Below are 23,689 nucleotides of genomic sequence, written 5' to 3'. Positions count from 1 at the left end.
TTAATCTTTTTATTTGATTTTTTGACAAACACTTTAAATAGTTGACAGAACTAGCAATTTTTGTGTTAATTTCTTTAAAAAACAACGTAACTTTGTCAACAAGACTCTTAAAAAAAAAAATGCAAATTGGCAAACTGCCAAATAAAGTAACGCCTTTTTTTCTTAATTTTTGTTTTGAAAAAATATATTTTTTTTGTTGGCACGTGCCCTCATCAGGCAGTCACTTAATTTACTTAATTTTTTGTCGTCATACGCGGCGAATGCGTAATATTTTCAGTGATCAGATATTCGAGTCATGATTTCAACTCAAAAATAAGACAAAACAAAAAAATTCAAAACAAAAAAAGGGAAATATTATTTTGAAATTCCGCATTCAGAGACAAAAGGCCACCATCACAGTTCACTATTCACTTAAGGCTCACTAACTATTAGCTATTTTTTAGGATTTATTTTTAAGGAATATTATTTTGAAGGGGGGAATTTAATTGGGTTGCCGAGTGGAGATTTCGATTGCAACTGTTTGATGGTTTAGAAGATTTCTGCAGTCGGACTTAAGCCTGAGGTCTTTGGGATTTACTTTCCGATCAAACAGGTGTTCTGCCAAAGCACTTTTCTATTGTAACTTCAATGTAAACACTTCAACTATAAACTCTATTTGAAAAATATGACTTGAAACTGAAGACTGGCGGACACACCTGGCAGGATCCATAACGAAATCCAGCCAAAAGTCAGGCTTGAATTTCTAATTAAAAACAAAATGCATTTTCCACCGAATTTTCAACTCCAATTAGTGATAGTTTTTGGTGCGAAAAGTTGACCTTCTCTTTGTTAGTCTGCAACTGTTATAACTTTTAATACATTTATAAATGTCAGAGTTGATATGAGAGGTGTGTGTGTGTGTGTGTTTCTGTTTCTGTTTCATTATCAACCGAGCATAACGCCCCCGGGTGTCGGGCCACTTCGGTCTCTTCGAATCGGACACCAAACAATGCACTTGACATGGCCGGCGGCGGGCGGCGGGCGGCGGCAGAAGGGGCTGCAATTTCACACTAGCTTCGCCGGAAAACAAAAACTGAAAAACGGAAAACTGAAAACTATTCCCCTTTCCCTGGGGCATGTGCAACAACCTGGTCTGGGCGCCTCGACTCCGACTCTGGGCTCTAGCTCTAATGACCACAAAATAAATAAAACGGAAAACCAAGGCCTGATGGCCAATGTAGGGCTTAATTGCTCCGAGTATAAATCATAGTTTTTTCTTTCAAAATGTCCATAAACTAGAGACTATATAGCTCTGGACTATAAAACTAGAGAGTATATAGCTCTGGACTATATAAAACACTATATATGAAGCCTATATAGCAACTACTCTCTTTTCAATAAAGTTTAGAAACATTTGTAATAATATTTTTAACATAGTTTGTATTGTATTTTAATTGTATTTTAAATACTTCTTTGTTTATTTTTTCATTTAAAACTAAATGCTAGATGAGAAACGCGAAAGATAGAGGGCGTTAAGATATCCTTCTCAGCTAGACTTTTGAGAAGCGAGGAGAGAGGCTCAAAATTGCATCACACACGTTTAGTATTTGAATGTTTTGGTACAAAGTATTTTCATTTCAGTCTTTTCAAGTTAGATTTAGAAAATCTTAGAAGAATGAAGTCCGAGGAGTTGTTATTTAAATTAATTATTATTTATGTCCTATTTATATTTCCTTAAATTTGTACTTAAATGCCATTTATACTACAGCCCTTTAGCTCCTAGCTCCACTAGCTCCTCCACTTAACTATCTTTCTGAGAAATATCCATAAATCTGGAATAAAAATAAACCTTGACAAAGAACTGCTGATTAGCCCTGACGAAGCCCCCTCGAAGGCCACCTTGAACTCAGTATTTATTCTATTGAAATGAAAAGCCCGAGAATGCCACAACAGCCAATAACTCTTTGCATTCGATGGAATTTTCCAGAGATTAGACTGACGGACCGTCCGACCAGAGGAGGAAAAAAGGAAATCGAATTGGTCAATATAGAGTAGTAGTAGTGGCTCTCGACAATTTTCCCACTGACATGCGCTAATTGACAGGAGAAAATTAAGCTTGGAAAATATGCAAAAATACAAGAGGATATTTACATTTTTTTTTTTTTTTTGTATTCTACATTCAACCTCCCACATGCTCGTTGCTGGATACAGTAGGTACTCAGTATAGAGGGCAGGCAGTGCCGGAAGGCCTAGGAAAATTAGATTTTGTCGCAGTTTAAGTGGCAGTGGCAGAGAGAAGCTATAATAATTGAATTCCATGTGCGGCACAAAGAGGCATTTGCCTGTGAAGTTGCTTTGCGTTGCGGTGGCACTAGAAATGGCAAATTAGTTTAACTATGACACTCCCCCCCCAACTCAGTCCACACTCAGTCCACCCTCAATCTTTGTCATTTTCCGAGATTGTCAAATGAAAGTTCAAAGCTAAAAATAGTTGCCATCACACACACAACACACAGCATAGCCATAGAGACCAACTCTGACTGAGATGCGCAAGGAAGCGCAAGGATATTTAATTCAATTCGCTTTTAAAAGCCTTTCCCACACTTCCACACTCCACAGAAACCCGGCAGACTGTCAAGGTCAAAAGGTAATGAATAGATAGATGCCATCTCCCCCCTCCTCCTACCCCCTCCCTTACTATACTCTAACCCCTTTTGTTCTGCACGCCTCGACATATCCTCTATCGCCACCGGATCATATTTCAAAAGTCGCAGAATAAAAGAATTTCATCCACACATCCCAAGGTACACATCCGCACGATTTTTCCATTGCCTAGCTTTCGGCGCACAGTGGGATGGGGCATGGGAATTATCAGGCAAATTTAAGAGAGTTTGGAATTAAATAAAATATTGAAAATATTGGTTAAGATGGAAGGTAAAATATGTTTGAATATTTTGATAATTATTTTTTTTTATAAATTTGGAGAATTATTATAAATTTTAAACTCTAGGATTTATATTTTTGGGGGAATTCTTCTAAGCTTTCTTTTAGATATATTTCTATGAGCATATAATTAAGAGAAGATTTAATATTTTTTCAAAACATTATAGAGAAAAAAATACAAGTAATTTGAGAACTAAGTTCTAAGCTACTAATATAGTCAAATACATTTTTTAAAGTCTATTTCTAAATTATTTTCCCACCCAAAAAACTCCCATATTTCTCCCAGTGTCTAACATCAGGAGGAGCAGGTAGAAAAACGGTAAAAAAAAAATAATTCTCCGGAAGAGCGCGTGGCTCCATCAAATCAATGTGCGATTCTTTTGCATGGAAGGAGGGGCAAGGAGGAGGCAAGGAGGAGGCACGAGTGGGCGGCAGTGGGAGTGTTTGGTGCTCGGTGGCATTTTATTATCTATGCATAAGCTGAGTGTATAATATTTATTTGACAGATAGGTTCTACACCGCGAGAAAAGTGTTAAAAACATAATAGATAATAAATCATCTAAAGCCTAAAAGAAAATCCTGCCTTAAAGTCAACGTTGGTCACACTAATTGGAGTTTCAAGGCCCAGAAGTAGGCACAACTTCTCTCCTAAAATTTCTCTCAGTGCCTGTGATCCGGCAGAAGCATTGACACAAGTGACTCGCATACAATTCAATTCGATTTGATTCAACCCCATATAGACACGGAACACACACTATATCCGCTCCGCCCATAACCCATGAGGCCCCCCCTTTTCCCGGATCCAACTCTTGTCGGATATCGATAAAAGGCGGCAAGCGAATTAGCCGTATCTATAAAGGGTGCAAATACCCGCTCGTACCCAGATACAGATACAGATACACATACTTTCAGATATATATTCAAAAGACTGATATCTATAAGCTCTAGCTCTGGGAGGAGCTTTTTCTCTCTCGCTCGCTCTGTGGAGGGCCCTCTTCCTGTCTCTGTTCTGTCTCCCTGTGAGGAATTTCGCGCTTTTATTGTCTGCTCGTTGCCATCCATCCCATTGTGGTAATTTTTATTTATTTATTTATTTTTTTTTTTTTCATTGTCTGATTTGCGTTTTGCCAACTCTTGCGACTCTTTGCAATTAACAAGTCATAAATAAAAAACTGTTGACACATTTGATAAGTGACAGAAGAGCGGGACAGCTGCAGAAGAGAGAGGGAGAGCGAACTAGAACCTGTCATCCTACACCCACTTGTGCCTTTTTTTGTTTCGTTATCGAAAATATCGATTGTTTTTAGCAATCGTTGCACAATTTTAGTATCTATTTCTTTGTTTTCTTTTTTAAATAAAATCTACAAAAGTGTTACAGTTTACAGAGAATAGTTAGGAAGAGCCTCTCTTAAAGATATCTTCGACAAAAATATATATTCAAAAGAAAGTGTTTGAGAAAGTGAAGATTTAAGGAAGTATTTCTTTATAAAATGAAACTCATTCATTGATTTCAAAACTCTTGAAGGCCAAAAGCTTTTGCCAACTTTTTAAAACAAGTCACGTCCATTGTTATATTTTTTTGTTTTATTTTTTATTTTATTTAATATTTTTTTCATAATTTCTTAAGTCACTTTCTTTACTTTGGAACCCAGAAAAGTAAATCACTTGAACTCTAGGTCTAAGCGAAAATATTCAGATACCTTGTTGAGAAAGGTCTCTAAGCCGAATGCACTGAGAAAAAAATTACAGATAATACATGCAATTTTTTTTTGTTTTAAAAAAATCATAAAAAAATGACCCAACCTGTTGGCTTCATGAGTCGCCTCGATCTCGAATCGTATCATTTTCATGTGGATGAGAATGGGTTTTTTGTTTTTGTGAAATGGTAGGGTATACATTTTGATTCCTATTCCTTTTTTCTGGCAGTGTATGTAAAAAAAAAACAAAAGACACCAGCACTCACGAGAGTATTTCAACTCTAAACTATATCTCTTTGTGTTTATTTATGTTTTTAAATTAGTTACAAAATGGGAATTAAGTAAATGAGAAGCGAAAAAAAAATGAAAAAATTAATGAAAAACGAGGGATTCGTTTGCCGCGAATCACAAATTCTGAAATCTGCACGAACCGCTCGCCATCGTCAACTAAACTAAAGTACTACGCCAAGTCCATGCGACTAAACTAAAATCAAAATAATAATAATAAAAAAAAAGGAGAAAAAAATGTGAAAAAAAAAATAAAATTGGCTTTGTATGTATGAATATTTTTTTTTTTTTTTTTGTATTAAGAGAGAACTGGGAGCGGAAGGGAAGGTGTAAGCAGAGGCAGAGACTGAGGCAGAGGCAGAAGCAGAGGCTCACCAATTGAATGACACCCATTATTGAGTGGGCAGTGGTCACTGAAGAGGGGGGTAGGGGAGGGGGATCCAACCCACCGACTGCTCTGCCAAGAGATTCCTTTTTATTTTTATTTTTTTTATTATAATAACTATTTTTAATACAGTGTTTATTGGCATGATGTACTTGGTATTTTAAGAGGGAAAGAGAATTTTTAGTTTTTAACTTTTTTAGGGTTTATTACAAAATTAATCAATTTTTAAGTTTCTATTTCCAAACTAGACCTAGTCCCAAAAACTATTTTAAATATTAGAAAAATAATTATGTTAAAAGTAATATTTATTATTCCAAAATAATTATAATTATAATAATAATATATGTATATATGTTTTTTTTTATTTTGTATCAAAAGAAAATAAATAAATTAGTTACTGGAATTATTTATGGCCCAATAACAATATCACATATCAGGTGATCACTGTATTTTATAAGCAATAAATAGATAACTGCAAAAAAAAAAAAATGAAAAAAATAAAGTAAAAGTGGGCGAAGGGCGGAAGGGCGGAGAACCACAGCCCACAGTGGGTTTGCAAAGGATGGCTGACGAAAATAAAAAGAGAGATAGGCGAAGAGCGAGAGAAGGGAGGGAAAGAGAGGGCAGGCACCATATCACTATCAGTCACCGACTGACCAAATATGCGCCCCTCCCCTTTTTGCCCGCCCTCCTTGGGACTAACCTTGCCTTGTTTACTTATTTGCCGAGAGCGGATGGAGGGGGGAGGTGGGGGCCAGAAGGGCCCCAAAGAGGGGAGAGTGGTGAGAGGAGAGGGGGTGACCAGTCCAGCGGTGGACCCACCCAACCCGAAACCACAGGGCGTATACGTAGCGTCGCAGCGTCGAGTAGTTAAATTTGTACAACGTGGACAGTGGGCTGGAGAGCCAAAATTTGTGCCTAAAAATTATTTCTAGAATTTATTATTTTATAGATTTTTTAAAGTTATTATTGATTTCATAAAAAAAAGCGAAATAAATATAAGAAAAATAAAGAAAAGCTATCTTATTTAAAAAGGTTTCTTTTAAGAGAGATTTTCATATCAGTTGTTTATAGAAAAGCTATAGAATATAGACATCAGATTCCAGGAATTCCTATAAAATATAGTAGCTTATGACTAAATTATGATTTGTTTAAAGTTTCAGCTCAATAGGTTTAAAAATAAGAGATTTATGAGAGTTAGAAACTAATATACGGACAGACGGACAAGCGGACAAGGCTCTATACCAATATATCTATTCTATCTTTTACTAAAAATGTAGATAAAATAATACTACTCTCTACAAGAGTATTAATATAAAAACTTCAATAAAAAATTATTAATTTTAATATATTTAATATTTTATTAATTATAAAATTATAAAAAAGAAAATCGAGACCACCGTGCACTCATTGCCACGCACCAAAAATTGAGTTTTGCATTTCCGATGACATATTTCGCCATACACACTCATCCATCAATCAATCAATGAGTCAATCAATCAATCGACTGACTGACTGAAATGTGCAAGCAAACAAAATGGCCAAAGGATGTGGGCTAGAAAGGTTATAGGTCAACAGATGAACCTAAACTGGCCTAATCTAAGGGATATATGAGATTTTTATTAAAATATTACTAAAAAAAAAAAATAATAGATATTTTTTAGAGTGTATGTAAGAAGGCTCGAGAGTTCCAGAGGGCCAGATCTCAATCTCAAGATGTCTCAATTTCAATCTGTATCTGTATCTCAAGCTGTATCTGTATCTGTATCTCTCTGGGGGGAAGACGACTCGCTGTCTGCCAGAATTGCTCCATTCTTTGTCACACAAATGCGAGAAAAATTCAATTAAATTTATTGTAATCATTTAACAATGGAGCCAATCTTTACGAATTTATTTTTTATTTTTATTTTATTTTTTTTTTATTATTATTACACCAACGAGGAGGTGTCCATTTACACACTCTGTCGTCTGGCAATAAGGTTATGCGGTTATTCGTTTAGTGTCATTTTTCAATTCGATTAGTCAATGGAAAGAGTGAACAGCAAAGAAACAAAAAAACAGCAAAAAAAAATTGATTTATTTCTTCATAAGCGAGATATTCATATGCAACCACACACACTGCGTATACGCAATGCCGCAAAGTGGGTGGATTTGTGGGTGACTGGATTGGATGGTTGGCTGGTTGGCTCGTTCGCTCGTTCGCGTTTTGCATATTAAAACCATATTCTCAATAATTCAATAGCCAAGGGTTTTTAATTACATTTCGCAACATCTGTGCCAATTTAATTGTGTTGCCAATTAAGAAATAACAGCTAAATGCCGAGTTTCTGGTTCAATCAGATGGCACTTAACTGGCCATCAAGAGCTCTCTACTCCAAGCTCTAGCTCTGGCACGTAATTTGAAAATTTGAAAATTGCACATGCAAACTGAAGAAACGTGACCAACTTCCCTCTAAAGAAAAGAAAGTCCAAACAATGAAATTTTTGATAGAATTCGAGTCGAAAAGTGAAATTTTAATAATCATTTTCTCAAGGTTGACCTTTTTCTTTTCTTTTCCTAAAGCCTGATAGATCAATGCAAAATAATAACCTATATTTTTTGGAATAATCTACACTATAGCATATAGATATAGTGATACCTCTGGCTGACGTCACACTCAACTTTTTATAGAATCTCGTACGAAAAATAATAAATAATTTTTGCATCCCATTCAGAGGAGAGCTGCTGGGGGAGCTGGCTATTATACGAATGGAAAATAATTTTCATTCAGAACAGACAGACACGAAACAATGACAAATATGCATGGAAATATATATATGATATATATATATATATATATAAATAGGGGGGGATGTATGGGAAATATATGTAATATTCGGGAGACGAGAGATGAATGAAATGAGGAAACTGGCGGCAGGGGGAGCCTGACGGGTGCTGAGTCCCCAAAAAAAAAAATGAGAACACAGAAAGATGAAGGAGAAATTGGGAGCAAAGTGAAATGGAGGAACAACAACAAAAAGAAAAGACAAAAAACAAAAAAACAAAAAAACAAAAAAAAAAAAGGAATGAAATCACCAAAAATCACCAAAAAGGCCGATGAAACGGCGGACACGCAGCCACAATGGCGACCAATATTTTCTCTGTGTCTGCTGGATTCTGTTCTATATTTTATAGAGCAGTCTCCCCACGAGAGGATGGGGGCTCTCGGATGGGTCTGGGCCATGGGGCATGGGCTGGGTGATGGCATTCACTCATCATCATCGGCGTCATCATCATCAGCCCCACACAAATTAGTGTCAATGACAATAACAACTACCAGACATCAAACAAAAGTCAAGGAACTAGTGCTCTTCAAAGTATTTCAAACAGTACCGGGTATCAATAGTATTTTAAGCATTTCTGGTATTAAATAGTATTTAAAAGGGGCTATTATCTAGTAATAATCAGTCTAGTTCAATCAAAAATTAATAATAATAAACTTCTCAATAATAAGTACCGGGTATAATTACTTTGTCTAGTATGAAATGGTATTGAAAAGGAGGAGAAGGAAAAGTAGGCTTTTAAAAAAAGTAACTAGTATTTTTTGTGATTTAAAAAGGTATATTTATAAATTTAATGGCTTTAGATAGCATCAGAATACTCAACAACTCCAATATATCTATTATTTTTATTTTTATTACCAAATTTGATCATCTTGAATTTAAAATTCTATCAAAATTTTTCAATTTAAATACCAAACAAGGCATACAAGTACCGGGTATTATAGCAATATTTAGTATTTAAAATTATAATTGTTTTTTAGTTAGTTATGTTTAATATTTTAATGTTTCAGAAAGATTAAAACAATAAACCTCCGGATAAGTACCGGATATCATTACTATATCTATAGTACTATTTGGTATAATATCTTTCTATCTACTAGTAGTAGTAGTATAATAGCTATAGTACTATTTAGTATAATATTTTTCTATTTAACTAGCATTACAGCACAAGTATTTATTATTTTTCTATTTAATTTTAAATCCTCAGCTGAACAAAATTAAATGCAAAAAAGCATCTGCACGCATTCTGTAATTAAAATCGAAACTAACCACTACGCAAAAAGCTCTAGGTCATGATATGAAATGAAATGAAAAATTCTTCATTCATTACCATATGTATATTCCATATTAATCTGATGAAAAATGACAAAATCCAATATAGAGAAGGCCCCGGGGACATGGAAAACCTTTCGCACAAAGTTCGTTTACAATTGTTTTTAATTATGCGCATTGTTTGCCGTTCGCTGTTGTTCATTATGCGGTTGGTTAATGTCATTTAGTTCATCAGCTTAATTTTCCATCTCTCTTTATGTATTTTTTTTTATTTGCTTGCTGGCTTGCTTGCTCGCTTGTCTACTTTATTTGCAATTTTCCTCACTCTTTTTATTTTTACAAAAAAAAAATAAAAAAAAAAAACAAGAAAAAAATCCTCCTCCATCTCATCACAAAGCATTTCTCGTTTTCAATTTCGAATATTGAGTTTTCACTTATTTATTTTCTTCTTCTTCTACTTGTTGTTGTTTTATTCGATTTGATTTGTTGTTGTTGTCTTGTTGGCAATGAAAGTGCAATAATGTGCAATATGCATATATATATGTATATATATGTTATTAAATTTAGTGGGGAAACTGGTCGTATCTCTGCTACTCTGCCATCATAAATAGAAAAAAAAAAGACCTTACAGTGTGACCAGGTTAATTAATAATCGCTTACGTGTGACCAGGTTAATTAATAAGCGCTTACGTGTGACCAGGGTCATTAATCATACATTCAATGTGACCAGTTTGTTGCAGTTTTGTGTTAAATATTTCAAGCAAAGTAAAGTGGAGAGCCAAACAATACCCGATTACTAGCAGAATTATTAAAATTCTATTGTTGAAAATAAAAGATGCCTTTATAGAGTGACCAGGTTAGTAAATAAATGTTCAAGTGTGACCTGACTCCTATATAAGCTCTGAACTGGACTAGAAACTAAATCAAATAGGCCTGGGAAAGCTTAAAAACCTGCAAACTCGAAAGTTTTGATAACCTAGTAGGCCTTGTAACATCTGGTCTGAAATAGAATCATCGAAACCCCATTGTTTAGTAACAAACTCCGACGAGAGCACACAAAAATTCGAAACCGAAAAAGATATCCAATTTGTTCTCCACATTTATTTAAGTTTTCTTTTTTCGGTTTGTTTCCCCAAAGTTATATATCTTGATTCCCAGCAATCAGGTGAGTACGGAATTTTATCCAAATATTTTATAGAAAATATTATAATTATAGAATGGTCGAGCTAAGGAAACCAGTTCGTATGTTTAGGATTATCAAGGCCTTCCTTACCGCCCTCTACAATGATCGGTTCTGCTGGACCTTCATCAAGAGCTACGGACTGTTCGCCTTGGCCATTCCCATTGCCAAGGCCTTCGATGGCTACGAGCTCTTGCCCCGTGTGGCGCCACCTAGTTTCTAATTCCAGTATCCAGTGCTGTATAATTGCCTAAAGATGATCATGTTTATGGATCACTTTTATGTTTAGTTCTATGCCAAAATACCACTACTACTACTACTACTACTACTACTACTATTACTACTACAAAAAAAAAGGTCGAAAAATTTGGACAAATAATGGGGAAGACTACTCTTGGAGAATTTGTGCGTAAATTGGATGTGCCTTCTCGTTGAAGTAATTGTTCAAATTGTATCAAATATTGTATCAAATAACAACAGACTTCCCCTACCACTAACTAGTATTATTAATATAATATATGAGATGGTAAAAATTAGAGGTATTTAGGGAGGAGTTTTTCAGATTTAATCTTCGATTATTATTATAATTTTGGTATTTTTATGGTATTATTACAGAAGTTATAATATTAAATGGTAAAAATTTCAGTTATTTTCGGCAGAAGGGTTATTATTATTATAATTATTGTAAGAATGGTATTATTATTCAGTTATTTAGGATAGAAAAGTGTCATATCTATAAGGTCTTTGACTTTGGTCTTCTACTATTTTAATTTTTTTTGTTATTTTAATTTATTTTAATTGTTAATAAGGTCTTCTAGAGATCTAATATCACATTTGTTACTATTATTTCAGTATTATTAAACTTTAGATAGAGAAGTGTCTCAATCTACCACCACTTTTCAGTTAAAAAACGCGCTAATTTCTTTGTTAAACACACCAATTAACGAAACAAACATATCTTTCAAATCAATTAAAATTTCTTACAAGATTTATTTGTCACTTTTCTTCTTTTTTTTTTTCCTCTTGTTTCTCTTTCGATTTATCAGCTATTTTCAGCTTTTCTTTACCCCTCCTCTTTTTCCTCTACCTCCCCTCTCTTTTCACCATTTTTATTGGCCAAAAACCTGTTGTAATCTGGCCGCCTGTGACGTCAATTGCCTTTTCAGACCAGGTGAGCAAATTTAGTTTGTGGACTTACCGCATAAAGCTGCTGCTGCTGCTGCTGTTGTTGCCGCCGGTGGCTAGCAGCTGATGATGATGTTGTTGCTGTTGCTGTTGCTGCTGCTGCTGTTGTTGTTGTTGTTGTTGTTGTTGTATCTGTTGCTGGTAGAAATGTTGCTGTTGTTGTTGCTGTTGTTGTTGCTGTTGTAGCTGCTGCTTCTGCTGTCGCAGTCCATGAGCCATGTCTCCAAAATCTATGCTGCTGCTGCCGCCACTAAGCGCCGGATGACGATGTTGCTGCTGCTGGTGGTGGTGGTGGTGATGTTGCTGCTGCTGCTGCTGCTGCTGGAGTTGCAGTTGCTGCTGGTATTGATGACTCAGGCTGGCCACACCACCACCTCCTCCTCCCCCACCACTAGCCGTACTTGTAATACTCCCGGAGCGACTGCCTCCGTAAAGGGAGGTGGCATAGTGCGAGGAATTGGGATGGTTCGGATTGGAGGAGGAGTGCGGTGATCCAGCCGGCGATGTTGTTGCCACTGCCTTGACAGCGGGATATGAGATCAACTGTTGTTGCTGCTGCTGCTGATGCAGATGGTGATGCGGTGCTGCAACTGGTAGTGCGCTCTTGTGGGAGCCGTTGGCCATCAGGGAGGGGGAGTGCGTCGACATGGTCAGACGGTTTGACTCCGGGGTGTGTGCAATGCTTGTATAGTGCTGGAAAACGCAAAAAAAAACAGAGAATGAGATATTTTTCAGATATTTTTATTCATTTTCTTAAAACTTACCATCTGCAGGACATCGCACTCCTTGGGCACCACGTGCAGCGTTAGGACCGCCGGCGTCTGCTTGATCATCGAAACGATGGTGCTGTAGGCGATGCCAGCGATCGGCTGGTTGTTGACCATCAGCACGCGGTCACCCGTCTGCAGGTTGGCGAAGTGGGCCGGTCCGTTCGCCTGCACCTCTTTGATGAAAATGGTCTCCATCGCTTTCACTTGGTATGGCAACAGCGACGTCGGCGATGTTGGCTCCAAACCGGAGACGCCGACGCCGACGCTGCTGCTGCCGACGCTGCCACCGCTGCCGGCCAAACTGGAGGCGTCCTACACACCAACAACAACAACAACAAAAAAAAATTATATTAGTTTTGAGTCAGTTTAACAAGAGAGGGTAGAATTTTAATACAAAAATAATACACAATATTATAATTATTCCCCAAAGTTTACTTTTTTAACTATTTTTATTAAAACTCGAATTTTAAATTTAGGTTTTTAAATATTTTTTTTTAATTAAAAGCTCTTATAATCTTGACCTCTACTGTCGATCGTGAAATAACAACATTTCCAAAAGAGAGCGGATCCCGGCCCCAAAAGAGAGTGAGAGAGAGAGAGTAAGAGCAGGAGTGGGAGACAGAGAGTTGCAAGTCAAGCGGAGGTTGTAATATCACGAAAAAAAAATAAAAATAAAAAAATAAAATTGGGAAGTGAGCAAAACGCAAATTAGTGCAAAAATAAATACAAACAAAACAAAAAAATAAAAGAAAAATGTAATAAAAGAGAAAGGAAGGCCTAAAGACAACAAAAATACGCTTACAGCAACACAAGTAATAACACGCATACGCAGTGTGTTCTATTGAGAAAATATTACTCATACGACGTGTGAACTTGGAAAGTTCAGACTTCTAATTGATTTAATTTCTTTTTAAGTAAATAAAATTAATTCAAATAAAAAGAATAAATATTTTTTCGGAACTAGGGCATATTAAAAAAAAACTTTAATAAAAAGCAAAAGGAAAGCATTAAAGGCAAAAAGAAAAAAAAGAAAAAAGCAAAAGCGGCAATTTGAATAAGCCGCGCGTGCGCTGCTGCTTTGCTGCGTTCACGTAACTACCTTCGCTGCAGCAGCGTCGCCTGACACACTGGAGAAAGAGGAAAGGAGAAAGACACACACGGCCCAGAGAGTGGGAGAGAGTGTCGGATGACTAATTGCAAGCCGCTTGACCGACCGGCGCGCATGCCCAGCTCTCTCTTTTTTTCCTCCTCACTCCTCACTCTTCGCTCTTTTAATTTCCCCCCAAAACTCACTTAGTCACTCTCGTACTCCCATTCTCTCACTTCCTCTTCCCGTAAATTAGTTTAACATTTCCACTGCAAACAAATAGTATTAAATTTCACTAATAAAAAAAGAAGAATAAAATAAAAAGGGGTTTTGTTTTAATTTATACACTAGGAAAAAAAAAGAGTAAAGGATGAAGGATATAGACTTTCAAATAACAGGGGAGAAAGTAAAGAGAAATCCTAAAAACTATAGCCTACTTAAGAGAGCACTTGGTGTTTATAGAAGAGTTGGCAAACTTTCCCGTTATTTCTTTCAGTGATGGGCAAGAGCGCCCTAAGTCCCCCTCCACCAGACCCCCCTTTTGCTCACCTGTCCCCAGCTGCCCGACGTCGCTGTCGCCGTTGCTCCGCTGGCGTCATCTTCCGGCGGATAGGCGATGAAGTGGCGCAGCGTGAAGCCGAATCCCTGGTTGGGCCGCCGCCGGATGACGATCAACTTTGGCTGGACGGTGGACGCCGCCACGGCTGCTGCCGCTGAGGCGGCTGATGCGGCCGATGCTGCTGCCGCCGCTGCTGCGGCTGCTGCTGCTGCGGCGGGTGTCGCCACCGCTGTGGCTGCCTGTGCTGCTGCCTGCGCTGCGGCAGCGGCGTTCGAGTTTTGTAACATTTTGTTTTCTAGGTTTTGTTTCTTTTATTTTTTATTTTTATTTATAGTGATGCCCTCTCGCTCTCTATATAGTATCTGTCTCTTTCGGTGGCTGTGTGTGTGTGTGTTGTTGTTGTTGCTCTTGTGGTTTGGTGGTTTCTGTTTGTTGTTTTTTTTTTCTATTTTTCGTGCGGTTAGTTTGTTGCTTTTTTTATTTTCGTTTTTTTTTTATTATTATTTTATCTCTTTGTTGTTGTTGTTGTTAGGTGGTCAACCTGTTGCACCCTCATTTGTATGGCGGTGGGTGGGGGTGGGGTGCTCCTCCTCCTTCTATCCTTCCTTCCCCCTCTCTTTTACTTCTTTTATTTCTTTTAATTTTTTTTTTTGTTTTTATCAGGCTCTTATCTCAAGTTTCTTGTGCATTTTCTTGAGGGGGGAATTTAATAAATATTTTTATTTACAATCTTGGATGCATGGCGATTTTTCGATGTGGCAGGGGCACGAGGCCCATCGTACCGAGTGATATTACCATAGTACTGGCTTGGAGGTAAATTGCTGCTCTCCGCTGATCATGGATTGGGAATTTTTTGAATAGGGGTTTACCTAAAAAAAAAATATAAGAAAATAAATAATTTTATTAGCTAAGTTATAGTATTTTTTTGGTATTTTATATTTTATAAGAAATTGATAGGATTATGGAAATATAAGAGAATTAATATAAGAGCATAAGCTAATAAGAGCCTATTTAGGCGTTAAAATGGTCACACTGGCCTTAAAAAAAAGCCTGAGATTTATGTTTTTTTTTTTTAATTACACTTTTCAATCTCCCTGCCCTTTTTTTTTATTTAAATACCGAACTCACCTTTGGGCCATAACTCATTTCACCAGAAATCCCCTTAAAAATAGCAACTCCACTTAAATGGAGAAAAGTGGGGAGAGCACGAACCGAGAAAAAAAAAAAAACAAAAAAAAATGTGACCTAATAAATTAAGTTTTGCCCAAAAATGCTCTTGGCATTAGCCCACTCTTAACCCCATAAAAACTCGAAAAAAATAAATAGTGGCTGGCGGCGGCGGCGGTCAACCAAAGAAATAAAAATAAAAAAAAAAAAATACAAAAAAAATGCGACGAGGCGTGTTACACTTTTCAGAGTTCCCTCCTCCGAAGCTGCCAGGCAATTTGACGGTCAATGTCCAAAATGTCTGTTTTCGGGTTTTGTTTTTTCCTATTTTGTTTTTATTATTATTATGCCTTGTAATTAAAGCCGAAAAAAGGTATTTTTGGCTGTAAAAAGCACTTAACTAACTGTACATGGACATATATGCCATGAGACTCTACAGAGACCCGATCTTAATAATCCACAAACTAAAATGATGATATAATGCCGTTTATTACCCATTTTTTTTTTTAAACAAAGACAGGCATCAGAGGGTTAATGGACCCCCCTTTTCTTTTCATTTTATTATTATTTTAATTTTAATTTACATTTTTTTTTTATTTTTCTTCCGCCAATGTCAATGGCAGAAAAGTTTCTGACATTTAAAAAAAAAAAAAAATAGTCGGAAAAGTAGTTATTTTTTGATGAAAAGGTTCGAGAGTTCGAGTTCGAGCACGAAAATCAATAAACGTGTCTCTTTATTTGAATTTCTAATGCCAAAGTTGGGGCCAGTCTTCAAATAAATATTTTAGAGCTTTTTGTTGAAAGTTTTTTTTGGTTTTCCGGGGAAAATGTTTGGCATTTGATAGCCACTAGTTAGTTAGTTAGTTGGTTGGTTAGTTAGTAAGTTACTAGGTAGCTAAAAATTGGCATTTCTGACAAATGTCAGACAATAAACAGCCGCTACCCCCCTTTTCCGATGAAACAGAATTATGAAAACTACCAACAAATGGACCAACAAACTAATTAATTTTCAAAAACTCTCCTAATTAGTTTAGAATTTTTTTCAGCCCCCTACAGAGTACAGAGTTTTTTTTTGGGAAAATAAATATGAGGAACCCATGGAGTTTCTTTTAATTAGCCAAATCATAAGGTCAGAGATCGAAGAACCCACTATCTCTTAATATAATTTATTTTAATTTTAATTTTTTTATTTTTTAATTTTTTAATTAACAAAAAACAAGTCAGATTTCAATTCAGATACCAGTCTCTATAATTGCTTTATTGTAATTGTCAAAGTTGTTTTTTATTTTTTATATTTTTTTGCAAGTAGAGTAAGGGAAGGGTATCACTTCAAGGCAATATATATATATAAAAAAAATATATATATATACAGAGAGATAAACAGATTCGGCTGGAGATTAAGTTGAATGGCTGGAAATGTGTTAAATTTTGATGGGAAATCGTAAAAAATAACAAACTGATTATAAAACCTGAGAGAAACCTCTCTGTTTAGCTACTGATTTGTGCTTTTTTTTCGCTTTTTGTGGAGGCGAGGGCCTTGGCCAGTCCCTCAGTTTTTTATTTTTTTTTTTATTTTTTATAGACAAAATAAAACATCATATAACGACCTATATCAACTTATCAGCTGTTGAACCGATAGCCGCTCGACTAATTGAAGGTTGTGAGCATAGAGGTCTAGAATTAAACAAATATTTGTACTTTTTTATATTTAGTCAAGGAAAAATTGTATTTTAATAAAAAAATATTACAAATTAAAAAAAAAAAAATTAAAAGTAAAAACAAAGGCAAAAGTTCTACCTTTTTTTTTGTTCAAATCATAGATAATTACAGGCTTTAATTATTAATTATTACTAATTAAAAGTTACTAGTTAAACTATTTTATAATATTTATTATTTATATTTTTTTGTATTAAAAAAAAAACAAGCAATTGAAGTCTATAAAAAAAAAAAAAAGTAAAAATATTCTACCTTTTTTTGTTCAAATCATAGATAATTACAGGCTCTAATTATTAATTAAAATATATTTAGCCACCAGGCACTAATTAAAAAAAAACTATGTTATAATATTTTTTACATAAAAAACAAGCTATTAAAGTCGAAAAATATTAACTTTTAGTTACATAATTACCCAACTCATTAATTATACGGATTAAAAGCCCAACTATTAAAAAACAGCCATTAAATAAAAGCAATTAATTATTTATTCAATTATTTCATTGAAATTCTGTCTGTAGAATTTATTACAAATATGTGTATATATATTTTTGTTTAATTTCCCATCATCTTGTTATTTTTTTTTTTTTTTTATGATGGGTAACCGCCCCCCTAACTTTGATTGATTGTGTCTCTTCTTCTTATTCTTCTTCTGGTTTTAATACTTTTACCGTTACTTAGCTCATTACACGCATTTTCATGTTCTGTCTTTAATTTTTATTCCCCTTCTTTATTCTTAAATCTTGATTATTACATTTTTTTTTATTTTTTTTTTATTAACTGACCATGATAGTGGTGTGTGGGAGGAGGGGGTGAGCAGCTTAAGGTTTCTTTGTTTCAGAGCTTTTTTGTGGCATTTTTCGATTCTGATTTCGATTCTACAGAGAAGCTCTACACCTATACACCTACCTACACATTTATGGCAGAACAATCAATTTAATTGTTATCACAAAAATGTTAAAAAAAAAAAAACAAAGCTTTGTTTGTGGCCATATCATTTTTTTTTTTATTTTTTTCAGAGTTCTTATCGATAAGAAGCGGAAAAGAAACAATCGATACGAGACTGGCTGATAAAGTTTCATTTTTAAATTCAATAAAGAAATAATTGATTCCAGGAATGATAATATTTCGTAGCTAGAACTTCAACTATTACTAATTTTTAAGAAAAATAATAAAAAAAAAAAATACTATCTATTATAATTGTGGAATAAAAACAAGCAATAATTAAAATTCCACGAATTTAGTTTTGTGATTAGATTAGAACTAAACACATTCCATACCCTCGGGGACTGCAATTTCAAATAAAACTCAATTATAAATCAGCGAGAGTTCAAGTTCAACTTTTGTGAATAAAAAAATGCCTCTGGGGGAACCCATTAGAGTTAATGGAACTTTTTTTGGTTTCTATTATCTAATGTTTTATTTACAGTGTTGTTCACCTGTCACCCCGATTCGGATTCATATCAGTAACAAATATGTTCTATATGATACGATTTCGGACCAAAATCGATAAACGAAAAGGAAAAAAAATCAAAATCAAAATAAAAATAAAAAAAAGAAAAAGAAAACTTGAATTAAATGGGCATCCAATTACGTGCAATTACATTCATACATTTCTTTCTCATTTCTCCATTAAATAAAAAATATTAAAAAAATATATCAAAAATATATACATATATACCTATACCTATACCTATATAAACAAAAGGCAAAAATTATAGATAAATACAAAGCTACAGGCATATATACCTATAAATTGACTCCATTTTTATTTCTTTGTCGATAAAACACACAAAAAATAAATGAACGATGGCAGTGTGTGGGTCTCTGGAGCTGACACGAGAGCCGGGCAACAGTACAATGCAAACAAAACGCCGATATCAGCGATAAATCATTCATATAGTCCATATATGTGCACTAGAATCGGGCGATCAGATTGCCGATGATCGGGGAACAAAAAAAGAGAGGTACAATATACAGAATATGGGGGGGGGGGGGATACTATATACTGTATATGGTAACTACTGAAAACATCAACTATCGATTTTTATCGATAAATTTGATAATTAAATTGGAATCAGGACATTAGATTGTAGACTGATGATCGAGGAATAATAAAAAGATAGGTACTTATAGAAAATAAAACTATAAAAACAGTTTTACACATAAATAATCGATATTTATCGATAAATTTAATAAATGCAAGACTGTAATACTATAATCTAGATATTTTATAGCAGATTGAGGATCAGGGAGCAAAAAATGATTCATTCCTAGAAAATAATGAGAAATTAAGCTATACCAACTATTTGAAGCATCAGCTATCGATCTTAGTGAATATAATCGATAAGAAACTGATGTTTTCGATAATCCGAATAAAAACAACACTATAAAATGAAAAACGTTTGATTAATTATAATTAAATTATAAAATTATAAGTATAAGGCATAAAATACGGCAACTAAGCTATCGATATTTATCGATAAACCTAATAAGTTCAAGAATATTGTCGAAAACCCTATTATTTTTTGGGTTTTGAACATTATCTTGTTTTATGAACCATTTCCAAGCCATTTAAGAGAACTATTGCCCTTTAAAATGAAACAAAATCGCTTCGGAAACAGATACCATCTTCGGATTACCCCAAAAAAGAGCCCGTGTTATCGGAAAATGTTTATAAACACCGTGTTTGGTATTGAGAAAGCATGTATGTAATGTATTGTACTATTTTGGGGCATTTGAAACACCGACCTTACCCAAAATCAAAGCCCCAACCGCCGACGAGCAAAGCAACAACCAAATCAAAGGTTATCTCTCCGACTTGTTCACACCTCGACACAAATCTGATCCGATTCCAAATCCGAATCGGTATTGGAATCGGAATCCAGTACAACATGCTGGGGAAACATGAGAAAGTCGTGGCAGAGAATATGAAAAAAAAAAACAAAATATTGTGGCAGACATCATCAGTGTCGTGGCACATCAAAGAGGCGATTGCTGATTGCCGATTCCCGATTACCGATCACACCTTTACACTAAATATATATATATATATATATGGCAGTGTATGTGATTGATCTGGGGGCGACTCTTTATCAAGGGGTTACAGCCCCTTTGGGGCAATGTCAGCCCCCTCTGCTGCCACCTCACACCTCCCCACCTCACACGTGTGCCAGCCATTCAACTTGTTGCCAAGTGTCGCCTCTGCCGTCGCCGATTCGAAATCGGAATACTCGAAAAAAAATAATGAAAATAAAAATAAAATAAATATAAAGAAATACACTAGAGGCAATGTACCCAGGCCACTCATACATGCCACCTCACAATTTCAGTTTTCATAGCGATAGAGTATAGAGTACTCTGGGAAAGGGCACGGGCCAGAAATTAGAGGTATGTGGGGGTATTTTTTTAGGGAAAAAATGTGTTATTAGATAGGCTAATAAATTAATATGGTTTTTGAAGAATAAACTTGAAAAAGTATATCAGTATATAACTATATCAGTAATATTGAAAAACAAAAGACAATTAAAAAGAAAAGAAAATAAATAATACTCTTGACTCTTTAATATTTATTTTATTTTATATTTTATTTCTCTTTTTATTTTACTTAATTTTATTTATTTTTATATTAAATTGCTTAGATTCTGTTTATTTTATTTTTTTATTTATTTATTTGTATATATAAAATATATTATATATTCTAGAATTTATGTTTTATTCAAAAATATTCTGGAATTCTTAAATCTTGCCTATTTTTTCTTAATTATTCTTTTATTTGCTCTTCAAACTAAATAAAAAACTTAAGTAATCAAATTTTAAGCTACTAAAAATTATATTTTATTTAAAAAATTGTAAGTATTTTCAATAAAGTTTAATCTTAGAAATATTATATGATCTTATTTTTTTCCTATATAGGGTATAGGGTAGGGTATTAGTAACGCCCAAGATCTTGTCTATTTTATGGAGCCTCCAATCTCTGGTTGTATTTTGTTGCTACGTTTATTTTCGAATTGTTTATTTAATGTTCTTGCAGCGTCGCCGCCGTCGGTCTGTTCGGTCGGTTGGTTGTTCGATCGTCTGTTTGTTTATTTATTTGTGTTATGTGTTTTATGTCTTTTTTTTTTTGCTCTCTTTCTCTCTCTGTTCCCCAAGACCTCCTCCTTTTCCTTCCGCCCTTCGAAAGGCGGTAGGGTTGAGGGCGTGGAACTAAAAAATTTCACCGAAAAAACAGTCGAAGAAATTATTAAATTAAGAGTGACTTTTTTGTATTTATTTAATTGTTAGCCACAAAGGACGATAGACCTTGACCTCATTCGACGACCTTTTACATTTTTTTTGTAGGGGTTAGGGAAGATTTTTGGGGGCAAGAAAAAATGCAAAAAAAAAAAAAAAAAAAAATAATGAAAATAATGCTTGCGTGCTAAGCTTCTTGGGGCGAATGTTCCTGGCAAAGGTGTATATATAGAACTTATACATAAATAGGCAAGGTGTGTGTGCTTTTCTGGGGCGGTTTAGTTGGCTTCTATTATATCATCATTAAATGGTTTACCGCCAAAATAGAGAGCACAATGAGAGCATCGCATCGAGAGCTGGAAGCAACAATAATAGCCCAGCCTAGCCACCGAAGATACATTTATACGATAAACAAACCCACACCATCCTTGCAGAAACGAAAAGTTCAAGAACTCTTCTGCTTGTCAATTGTTAAAAAAAACTATTAAACAAGCCTAAAAAATGAGGCCTCGCTAATAAGTGATACAGACGGAGAAAAAAACAAAAGAATTAGTTCAAGGGAATGGGGAATTGAATGAATAATTAATTGTTGAGAGCAATTGCGATCTAAAGAGCTGGCTTAACTGGTGATTTTTTAAATAAAATATAATTTTAAGAAGCCTAAAAAGTGTTTCATTAAGTTTTCTAGATGTTTTTTAAAAGAAAAATAAATACAACCCAAAAATCATAGGCAAGATTTAAGAAATCAAGAATAATCTTTAAAAAGACATAAGTAAGAGTATATCTTAGAGATACTTTTTATTTTTATGGAATAAGAAATATAATTTTTAGAAGCCTAAAAAGTAGAGTTTTAGAAGAAAAATAAATAAAACTCAAAAATCATAGGCAAGATTTAAGAATAATCTTCAGAGATATCTCAGAGATACTATTTATTTTTATAGAATTAAGAATTAAAGTATTTCTTTCAGTGGCTTTTGGGAAGCTGCCTGGCAGAGAAGAGCAATGGAATGTTCATTACAGAATGTGCCAAACAATTTTTGAGCAACAGAGCAGCAGCATAAGTAGAATTGCCAGCGAATTTTTTTTTTGGGGGGGAGGAGAAGAGGCGTCCCGGCAGAATGAACTTGAATAGAATTTTCAGGGAAATGTGGTCGGAAGAGCAAGGCTTTTTGGGCTTTTTCGTTGGCCTTGTTGGCCTTCCAACCTTTGCGGCAAGTTGCACATTCAGAGAGAGGAGACTCTGCCCCAAAAAAAAATCCTAAAAATTAATTATCTATATGTTTTTATATAATTTATTTCGTTTTTCAATCATTATCTGAATCCGAATCTGAATTTGAATTCTTTTGAATATGATTAATGATCGGTCGTGTAGAGATCTCTCTTTGGCCATTTGACAAATGTAATTTAAGCGAATAAATTCATGTAAACATTGTCTTTATAGTGAGTATGAGTATGAGTGTGAGTGTGAGTATGAGTATGAGTAAGTGAGTGTATTCAATGACGTAAACACTTGAATAATAAAAACACTCGCTGAGATTTGTCACGGGGGATTGTGTCATTGAAAGTGTACTATTCAAAAATTGAAAAATATATATAGGAATAGAGATGTAGAAATCGAAATCTGAATGATTATCGGAAGATATTCTTCCATTTTCCATTCCCATACATAGTATACCATGTCTAGTACACCCCATATATATATATATATAAGATAGATATACACACAAACATGGCCAAGAAAGAATAAACAAAAGCCAACAGTTCTAAAGTAAACAAAAAAAAAAAATATAAGTCGGCAATAAGAGAAAATGATATTGTACCCAAAGCCCAAAGCTGATATAAAAACTAAACACAAGACTATAGAGTTTATTATTATTATTTTTTGTGGCCTGGGAGGGCGGAAAAAATGTTGAATTGCAACGACTTCGACTGCGACCTGCCCCACAATTCGCTGGGCCCCCAACTCTGGCTGCATTTAATTTGCAATTATTGAGGCCTTTGACCAATTTATTAGAGAGAACTCGCCAAGAGTCCCCAGCCAGAGGAGCCAGAAAATAACTAACCAAGGCAGTCAGTGGCAGTGGCAGAGGGAGGCACTTGAGGCATATTTTCTTTTTAATATTGCTGCTCTTTATGGGCTGCTGGTTCTATAAGTTTTCATTTTAGTGAAAAATTAAATATTTCCCGCGATTAGCAAGCAAATAGCAACTAATTTAGATAGTTTCTTGTTCAGTGACTAATTTTTCTTTAAATTTATCAAATTTTAGTAATTGTTTTATGAATATTCTTTATAGAGAAGCCCTGATAGAAGCCTATTAGTATCTGGTTGTCTATTTATTTCATAAATTATTTAATTTTTATGACAAAAATTGTTATTTTCTTAATAAAAATAATTTTTATTTAAACTT

General features: G+C 34.7%; 3 protein-coding genes across 5 annotated transcripts in view; 1 reads left to right on the top strand and 2 right to left on the bottom strand.

Moving 5' to 3' along the window:
• The window catches only part of LOC6498787 (serine-rich adhesin for platelets), a 20,337-nt gene extending 8,517 nt beyond the window's left edge, over positions 1-11,820 (bottom strand). For 2 of the 3 annotated variants that reach the window (XM_032452421.2, XM_032452423.2), the window contains exon 1: positions 4,726-4,781. In XM_032452421.2, the coding sequence (XP_032308312.1) occupies positions 4,726-4,772 (47 nt within the window). In that variant the 5' untranslated portion in view covers positions 4,773-4,781. Of the gene's footprint in view, positions 1-4,725; positions 4,782-11,765 lie in introns of those variants that run through there. The other variant, XM_032452422.2, reaches the window with a different exon arrangement.
• LOC6498765 lies at positions 10,391-11,060 on the top strand. Its single transcript, XM_001967216.4, has 2 exons — positions 10,391-10,552; positions 10,604-11,060. Exon 2 carries the CDS (start codon positions 10,605-10,607, stop codon positions 10,788-10,790), a length of 186 nt encoding a protein of 61 aa, XP_001967252.1. The 5' UTR covers positions 10,391-10,552; position 10,604; the 3' UTR covers positions 10,791-11,060.
• The window catches only part of LOC26515150 (mastermind-like protein 2), a 26,959-nt gene continuing 14,875 nt past the window's right edge, over positions 11,606-23,689 (bottom strand). Inside the window, exons 3-5 of the mRNA XM_044717308.1 lie at positions 14,159-15,037; positions 12,517-12,834; positions 11,606-12,445 (exon numbers count right to left, since the gene is read on the bottom strand). Of these exons, the coding sequence (XP_044573243.1) occupies positions 11,762-12,445; positions 12,517-12,834; positions 14,159-14,455 (1,299 nt within the window). The 5' untranslated portion in view covers positions 14,456-15,037 and the 3' untranslated portion in view covers positions 11,606-11,761. The remainder of the gene's footprint in view (positions 12,446-12,516; positions 12,835-14,158; positions 15,038-23,689) is intronic.

The sequence above is a fragment of the Drosophila ananassae genome, chromosome XR (genome assembly GCF_017639315.1).
Source record: "Drosophila ananassae strain 14024-0371.13 chromosome XR, ASM1763931v2, whole genome shotgun sequence".
Taxonomy (NCBI): domain Eukaryota; kingdom Metazoa; phylum Arthropoda; class Insecta; order Diptera; family Drosophilidae; genus Drosophila; species Drosophila ananassae.
This window is presented reverse-complemented; position numbering and strand designations above follow the sequence as displayed.

Coding starts and splice junctions, on each gene's coding strand:
- LOC6498765 (XM_001967216.4), top strand. CDS start 10,605: ATGGTCGAGCTAAGGAAACCAGTTCGTATGTTTAGGATTATCAAGGCC.